This window comes from Medicago truncatula, chromosome 7 (assembly GCF_003473485.1).
Source record: "Medicago truncatula cultivar Jemalong A17 chromosome 7, MtrunA17r5.0-ANR, whole genome shotgun sequence".
NCBI lineage: Eukaryota > Viridiplantae > Streptophyta > Magnoliopsida > Fabales > Fabaceae > Medicago > Medicago truncatula.
In genome coordinates, this window is record NC_053048.1 from 12,274,274 (window position 1) to 12,283,085 (window position 8,812).

The 8,812-nt window shown below is 34.3% G+C and overlaps 1 protein-coding gene across 2 annotated transcripts; it reads right to left on the minus strand.

Moving 5' to 3' along the window:
• Positions 1-208: 208 nt before the first annotated feature.
• Positions 209-8,425, minus strand: LOC112418034 (uncharacterized). Of its 2 annotated transcripts, none has more exons than XM_039827454.1 (2): positions 8,121-8,425; positions 209-1,510 (listed from the first exon to the last, which is right to left on the minus strand). In XM_039827454.1, exons 1-2 carry the CDS (start codon positions 8,286-8,288, stop codon positions 431-433), a joined length of 1,248 nt encoding a protein of 415 aa, XP_039683388.1. In that variant the 5' UTR covers positions 8,289-8,425; the 3' UTR covers positions 209-430. The 2 variants fall into 2 exon arrangements, with proteins under 2 accessions (XP_039683388.1, XP_039683389.1); XM_039827455.1 differs by lacking the exon at positions 8,121-8,425 and adding an exon at positions 1,661-1,943.
• Positions 8,426-8,812: the final 387 nt, after the last annotated feature.

The window sequence follows — 8,812 nt, forward strand, 5'->3', positions numbered from 1 at the left end:
ATTTTCAGTTGAAGCATCAAAGAAGCATCTTAATAAATAATAACAACAAAAAACAATAATGCTATGTGGGGTATGACACTATGCATTGCTATCACATTGTATGCTTTCCAACACAACAAATCCACAATTATCCGTTCTGTGTATTTGGTAGCACATGGAACAAAGATTTTACCTGCAGAAACTTTTGGAAATACTCTACACGATAATATATAAATTTAGATCATAATCATAAGGTGGTTAATATTACCTAAAGTTCTGAACCACAGTTACAAATGTTAGACAACATTCAAAACAAAACATGATAGAAATTAGAACACTACCATACAATATCATAGTTAGTTAAACAGCAAAAGACAATTTAAAGTGCAAGGGAATCATTCATCCATGAAAGAACCATCAATACCCTCAAAAAATGGATCACTGAAGAGCTTCACTTCCTCTGCTCTTCATCATCAAAGTTGAAGAGTTCAGATTTCATATCGTCCGACCACCAACTTGGACGAGGAAATTTAATACCGGCACGCTTAAGAGATTCCAACAAAGTAAGACCATCATCTTCTACTTTATTAGCGGTATTAGCAAGATATCTCAATACATCAAACACATTCAAGCTTTCAGAAACTTCTCCACCCTCACCACTTGACCTGTTGTGGTTGTGCCCTTCTACCAGGTTAACGTTTCGAGAACCTTCTCCAATCTCATAACTTGAAGATCTTTCAGTTTCTCTGAACAAATCAACGTCGTTCACAGCATTTTTCTCTGGGACAGAGTTTTTGTCCATTGGAATATCTTTGCAAGAATGATCGTCATTCACAGGCAGAAAATCTTCTCCAAACCCTAATTGAAAGTCATCGTGAAAGTTCTTTATTTCATCCAAAAACACCGAATGATCAGAAGGATCATCTAACACCTGGGACCCAGCAGAGTGACGAACAACATTGTCAGAAGGATCATCGTCATTCACAGGCGGAAAATCTTCTCCAAACCCTAATTGAAAGTCATCGTGAAAGTTCTTTATTTCATCCAAAAACACCGAATCATCAGAAGGATCATCTAACACCTGGGACCCAGCAGAGTGACGAACAACATTGTCAGAAGGATCATCGTCATTCACAGGCGGAAAATCTTCTCCAAACCCTAATTGAAAGTCATCGTGAAAGTTCTTTATTTCATCCAAAAACACCGAATCATCAGAAGGATCATCTAACACCTGGGACCCAGCAGAGTGACGAACAACATTGTCAGAAGGATCATCGTCATTCACAGGCGGAAAATCTTCTCCAAACCCTAATTGAAAGTCATCGTGAAAGTTCTTTATTTCATCCAAAAACACCGAATCATCAGAAGGATCATCTAACACCTGGGACCCAGCAGAGTGACGAACAACATTGTCAGAAGGATCATCGTCATTCACAGGCGGAAAATCTTCTCCAAACCCTAATTGAAAGTCATCGTGAAAGTTCTTTATTTCATCCAAAAACACCGAATCATCAGAAGGATCATCTAACACCTGGGACCCAGCAGAGTGACGAACAACATTGTCAGAAGGATCATCGTCATTCACAGGCGGAAAATCTTCTCCAAACCCTAATTGAAAGTCATCGTGAAAGTTCTTTATTTCATCCAAAAACACCGAATCATCAGAAGGATCATCTAACACCTGGGACCCAGCAGAGGGAGGAACAACATTGACGTCGGAAGAGTGAAGTGAGGCTTGCTCCGGCGGAGTGTGAAAGGCTTCTTGGGGGTTGTCCTGGGTGTCGGGAGCAGAGAGCATGACGACGGGAGTGGAGGAGGGTGGGATATCGGAGTTAACCTGAGATGACATGTTGCGGTGGTGGTGGTGGTGGTGATGGTTGAGTTTCTCTATGAGTGAGTGGGGTGAGAGTGTTGTAAAGGCGTGTTCTTGGGAAATGGAATTGTTTTTGACAGCAAAATAAAAACTTCATTCATTTAAATGTTGCAACGGTACAATCAAAAGGATTAGAGAATTGTTGTTCCCACGTTTGGTTTGGCTGAGAAACAAGAGTAAATTACTCAAATGCTCCTCGGTTGTTAACTGCCGAAATTTTGAAAAACTGGCTGCAGTTAACTTCGAGGAAAACTTCGGCAGTTAACTGCCGAGGAATACTACTGAAAACTTCGATAGTTAACTACCGAGAAAACCTCAAACCTGTTTTTTTTTTCTTTTTTAACAAAAACCATAAATTGTCGTTAATAATATTTATTGATTTTGAATGTTTCAATCATTATTTTGGTACGTTTCATTCATATGATTTTCCTTAATTAAATTTAATTCTTTAATCCTTTTAAGGAATTAAACATAATTATTTTTATGATTTCATTCATATGATTTTGTTGCCTTAAATGAAAAAATATGAGAGATGAATAATATCTGCAATCGGTAGTTAAAGGACTTAAAATGATGATTTATTAAGAAAAATGCAACAAAAACGTTTCAAATGATAGAATAATTATATTTGTAACTATTAGTAATTAATTTCATTGATGTCTATCATTATTCATAGGTTTGACTAACCTATTATTACTTTATACTAATATTTCATATATTATTACTTTAATTAACATGAAAAACGCAACAACAAAAAATAAAAATGTTTGTCATCGGTAATTAATGGACCTAAAATGGTGATTCAATAAAAAAAAATGCAACATCAAAAAACATTATAAATAAAAAGAGCATTTAAGTCCTCAAAAACCATTTCAATAAGTGTAAAAATTAAACATTTGAATATTGTTTTGCAAATTACTTAAATAAAAAAAATCTTTGTGCGCAATTATTTTAATGTAGAAAATATAACAACATATTATACCTTAAAAAAAAATCGTTGTGCACAATTATTTTAACGATTTATTATTATTATTTTTATTTAAGTAATGTGCAAAACAATATTCAAATGCTTAATTTTTACATTGATTTAAATGCTATTCTTATTAAGATATATACACATAAATATAATACTGCAATTGTTTGAAACGTATCAAAATAATGATTGAAACATTCAAAATCAATAAATATTATTAATGACAATTTATGGTTTTTGTTAAAAAAAAAAAAAAAAAAAAACAGGTTTGAGGTTTCCTCGGCAGTTAACTGCCAAAGTTTTCAGTAGTATTCCTCGGTAGTTTATTGCCGAAGTTTTCCTCGGGAGTTAACTCCCGAGGTTTTCCTCGGCAGTTAATTGCCGCCGGTTTACTAAAATTTCGACAGTTAACTGCCGAAGGGCATTTTTGTAAAGTACTCGTGTGGCACAACTTTGTGTAATGTGTAAACAGCAATTCTTAAAGGATTATGCATTCTGAGTTTAGCTCAGTTGATAGACAACGTATACAATGTGCAAAGGTTCGTGGTTCAAACCTTTAGCCACCACCACAAAAAAAAAAAAAAATTGTTGCAACATTCCCTACCTAGTATCGCATGCGTAGAGGTGGGTATAGGATAGACCGAGTTAGACTTTACAAGTCCTAAGCTTGACCAGCCAAATTTTTCTAAGACTTAAGTCTGAACTTTGGCATGTCATAGACTTGTTATGCTTGAGTCTGACCTTCTAAAAGTCTAATACGATCTGCTAGTCTGTTTAAAAATCTATATCATATGAATATCTTTAGATAAACAATGTGATTTAAGTTGAAATAAACTAGAGAACTAATAGATTCGATTAGATTAAATTCTCATTTGATTTTTTTTTTTTGAGGAAAATTCTCATTTCATAATCAATATGAGTTTTTAGGGAATTTAACTATAATATGCGAAAAATTAGTGTATACTAATAACTTTAAATTACCGAAAATGTTAATAAATTTATATTTTATTTAAGAGTACAAAATATAATATAATAAATAATAGTATTCATATTTACTTAAATAGGCTGGTTTAATAAGCTTAAGAGACTTTTCAATGGCGAGTGGCATGAGCTTTTAAGTTAAATATGTTTTTGAAAAAGTCTAAGTCTTCCCTATTTAAGAAAAAAATCTATCTGATCGAACCTGTTGTAAGTTAGGCCGTAGGCCGTTATAGACCAACCACTGGCCTATTCCCATCCCTGTACATGAGTGTGAATTTTTTTTTTTTTTTTTAAGAAACGAGTGTGTGTGAAATTCTTCTTACCAAGACTTCTTATTCTTACCAATATAAAACACCATCTTCTCTCTTTTTAAACTAATATACCATTTTTTTTTCTTTAAATAAAAGATGTTTACAACATTTTATCTATAAGCAACGTTTTGTTCATCCACAACGTCGAAAAAAAAAGAACAATGATATTTGTACATCTATTTTATGGCAATTTTGATGACATTTTTATTTTTTTTCTTTTTTTATTGTGTAAAAACAATAAAGAGAAAAAGAAAAAAAAGAAAAAAAAAAGATGATAACAATATCATGTAAGTATAAGAGATAAAGTTGTTCAAAAATGGTTGTACAAATATCATTTCTAAAAAAAAAAAGATACTTAACCCTTCCATTTTTTTTTATTGTTCTAATACTTTTATTTTATGAAAGATATTTTTTTATGAAAATTTGAATAAAATTAATTTGATTTTGATTAAAGTTATAGAGGAGTACAATAAAACTCAATATCAACATGTTCTCTAGCGAAAATCTATACGAGTGAGAGAATATCATGGTTGATATTTCAAGCATTTCGATTCAAGCATCCATAACTTATTATGCACGTGTGCATATATTACTAACCATTGATTTTTGCTTGAATGGTTGATAATACTCAATTTACAGGATCCATATCCCAAAGAGAAATGATATTTGTACAACCACTTTATTACAATTTTTTGACAACTTTTTCTCTCATACTCACATTATATTCTTATTCTCTCTTTTCCTTTTTCTCTCTCAAATGTTTTTGACCAATGAGAAGAGAGAAAATAAAAGTTGTCAAAAATGGTTGTCAATATATCACTACTGGATCCCAAATTTAGGTATTTGATTTCTTATCTTGATCTTATTTTACATGGCGGCATGCACATTTGGAACTCTGACCAAGTTACCAAGTGCTAAATGTGTCTTGTTTGTTGCATTAACTTAAAAATAAATCTCTCCAAGAACTGAGATTATTATTTGTTTTCAACAAAAGTATATTCATATATATATTTTTTATCCGAGAAAAATTATCGATACTCGGGTTGATTTCCATACTATGCCTTAGAGTTTAGTATCATTACAAATGAACTGAAATCCTAAATGAACTGAAATCCTAATTCTTAATGATTCCTGCAGTGCAGGTAAAAATTAGTGGATATGCAGCATTAGGTGGTGGCAGATGTTGTTGTGCACAAGTGTGAGTTATATGTCTCACATCGGATAAAATGGTAAAAGTTGAACACCTTATAAGTAAGAGGACCCATAAACAAAACACTGAGATTATTGCTAAAGCGGTATGCAACAATTATTCTGCTAAGTTTCATGTGGGAGTTGAAGGAACATACATTATCGTTTCATGTCATATCATTACTTTCAAAACACTTATACAAAAGTGGAATGATGTGGCAAAATAAAAGATTTTTCATTTGATGTTGGTGTAAAACTGGTTTACATTGACTATCCTTTAAATCTTAAATTAAATATCTTGATATAGCATATCATTTTTCAATGGGGGATTATTCAAATCGTAGAATGCATGAAATGATCTCTTATAATATCTAATGAATACTTTGGGTTGATTTGCAGGTGGATTCAGCAGGAAATGTTCAACCTGAAAAGGTTGAAGATATTTGGAACTTGAGAGGGATATTAAACACTTCATGGCATCGGATACAACTTCAAGTCACTGATTCTAACCCTTAAAAGTTGTTTCACTTCATGGTGGAGGTATTGCAGAGGTCTATCTCTAAATGTGTTTATATACACAGGCATGGTTATTTAGATCTCAAATACACATTTCACCAAAGCCTGTTGAGCTTAAAATTTGAATAATGTACGACTTTACTGAGTAAGAGCGATGACAATGTCAAAAAAAAATACACAAACATCCAATTGAAGTTTATAAAAATGCTAATATGTTATATTCCACCTTAAAATATCTTCAAATATTATGACTCGTGACGAAGAATACTTCAAGTTCATAAGCTATTAAACAAAATGCTCGTTTATAGCTTTATTACACATGTCAATCACTTTATTACATCTCCAAACCGGTCATAAAGGTACTCACAGTCAAATTTAGATTTGCAAGGTATAAACTGCACAGAATTCATCTAGAGTCTAGACATTATTATATCTTTAGTTAGGGGTGTGTGACCACAAAAGCAAAACAGAAGTAGTTTAGTTGCATCCAAACTATCAATGGTTACAACATACATCTCTTTGGCCTTCAGGAGCTTCAGAGTTATATGCCTTGACCAGTAAGGCACTATATTGGCATATATCCATCAAATCTAGCTACCCTGCTTCCATAAACCCCATGTGGAGTTCATGGATTGTAAAAGCTATATGTATTGCTGGGACTGACCTAACAGAAAGGGAATTTTTCTGGTCTCATGTTGAAAACTACCTAAAAAATCTTCAACTAGAATGAGATATCCCTTGGGAAAGCTACTTTATGTGGATGATCCATCCTTCTTCTGTTGACTTACCAACCTACCCATTTTGTAAAGCATTTCCAAATACTTTTACTTAACCCTACAAGACTTGGACCAGTTCAGGAACTTAATGCTATACATGAGCATGGGCGACAATTTACACAGCAAATACACAAGACTTGTGTGTTAGGAGCTATGAAGCACGGACACATACACGGACACCGGACACGACACTGACACCGGACACGACACAACATGGACATGTTGACATGGATAAAATTTTGAGAAAATGACATGATTCAATGTAACCACAAGTGTGGTTGTCGTGTCAGTGTCAGACACCGGGACATGCCTTCAATCAGAAGTGTCCGTGCAACAGAGGTTAGGAGCATTATGCCTTATACTGACCAATTCAATTCAATCACTTGGTCAGCATGTGTTGGATTGGATCCTATAAAATATAGATAATAAAGTTTTTTCACTTACAGAATATGACACAAACTTCATTTTCAGTTGAAGCATCAAAGAAGCATCTTAATAAATAATAACAACAAAAAACAATAATGCTATGTGGGGTATGACACTATGCATTGCTATCACATTGTATGCTTTCCAACACAACAAATCCACAATTATCCGTTCTGTGTATTTGGTAGCACATGGAACAAAGATTTTACCTGCAGAAACTTTTGGAAATACTCTACACGATAATATATAAATTTAGATCATAATCATAAGGTGGTTAATATTACCTAAAGTTCTGAACCACAGTTACAAATGTTAGACAACATTCAAAACAAAACATGATAGAAATTAGAACACTACCATACAATATCATAGTTAGTTAAACAGCAAAAGACAATTTAAAGTGCAAGGGAATCATTCATCCATGAAAGAACCATCAATACCCTCAAAAAATGGATCACTGAAGAGCTTCACTTCCTCTGCTCTTCATCATCAAAGTTGAAGAGTTCAGATTTCATATCGTCCGACCACCAACTTGGACGAGGAAATTTAATACCGGCACGCTTAAGAGATTCCAACAAAGTAAGACCATCATCTTCTACTTTATTAGCGGTATTAGCAAGATATCTCAATACATCAAACACATTCAAGCTTTCAGAAACTTCTCCACCCTCACCACTTGACCTGTTGTGGTTGTGCCCTTCTACCAGGTTAACGTTTCGAGAACCTTCTCCAATCTCATAACTTGAAGATCTTTCAGTTTCTCTGAACAAATCAACGTCGTTCACAGCATTTTTCTCTGGGACAGAGTCTTTGTCCATTGGAATATCTTTGCAAGAATCATCGTCATTCACAGGCAGAAAATCTTCTCCAAACCCTAATTGAAAGTCATCGTGAAACTTCCTTATTTCATCCAAAAACACCGAATGATCAGAAGGATCATCTAACAACTGGGACCCAGCAGAGTGAGGAACAACATTGTCAGAAGGATCATCGTCATTCACAGGCGGAAAATCTTCTCCAAACCCTAATTGAAAGTCATCGTGAAAGTTCTTTATTTCATCCAAAAACACCGAATCATCAGAAGGATCATCTAACACCTGGGACCCAGCAGAGGGAGGAACAACATTGACGTCGGAAGAGTGAGGTGAGGCTTGCTCCGGCGGAGTGTGAAAGGCTTCTTGGGGGTTGTCCTGGGTGTCGGGAGCAGAGAGCATGACGACGGGAGTGGAGGAGGGTGGGATATCGGAGTTAACCTGAGATGACATGTTGCGGTGGTGGTGGTGGTGGTGATGGTTGAGTTTCGCTGATGAGTGGGGTGAGAGTGTTGTAAAGGCGTGTTCTTGGGAAATGGTCTGATGAGTAGGGGTGAGAGTGTTGTAAAGGCGTGTTCTTGGGAAATGGATAGAGAATTATTATTATTTTTTTCTGTCATACTTTATGCCAAAAAACACAAAAATACTCTACTTTTTTGAAAAATTGCAGAAATATCCTACTTTTTCAGATGTCTCTGGTACCACTCCACTTGGAGTTGCGGGGTACCTTAAAAAATGATGAAATTTTTGTCTTTATTGTACCGCTCTACTTGAAGTTGCGAGGGAGAAACTCTTGGTTAGACACGACACTAAATATTACATGTTAGACACACACCCATGAAATTAAGAAAAATTAGAAAAAAAAAGATTAAAGTGATATTGATTGATGTGACTAATTTATTTATCTTTAAATTTTTTTAATTTATGTGTGTGCGCCTAAATTTTGTGCCTAAATGCTTGTGTCTATGTAAGACTAT

Bases quoted from the DNA above. Each gene is read 5' to 3' on its own strand.
- LOC112418034 (XM_039827454.1), bottom strand. From the start codon at position 8,288: ATGTCATCTCAGGTTAACTCCGATATCCCACCCTCCTCCACTCCCGTC. The intron at 1,511-8,120 runs GTGTTAGATGAT...GCTGGGTCCCAG, and splicing joins CTCCCTCTGCTGGGTCCCAG to GTGTTAGATGATCCTTCTGA.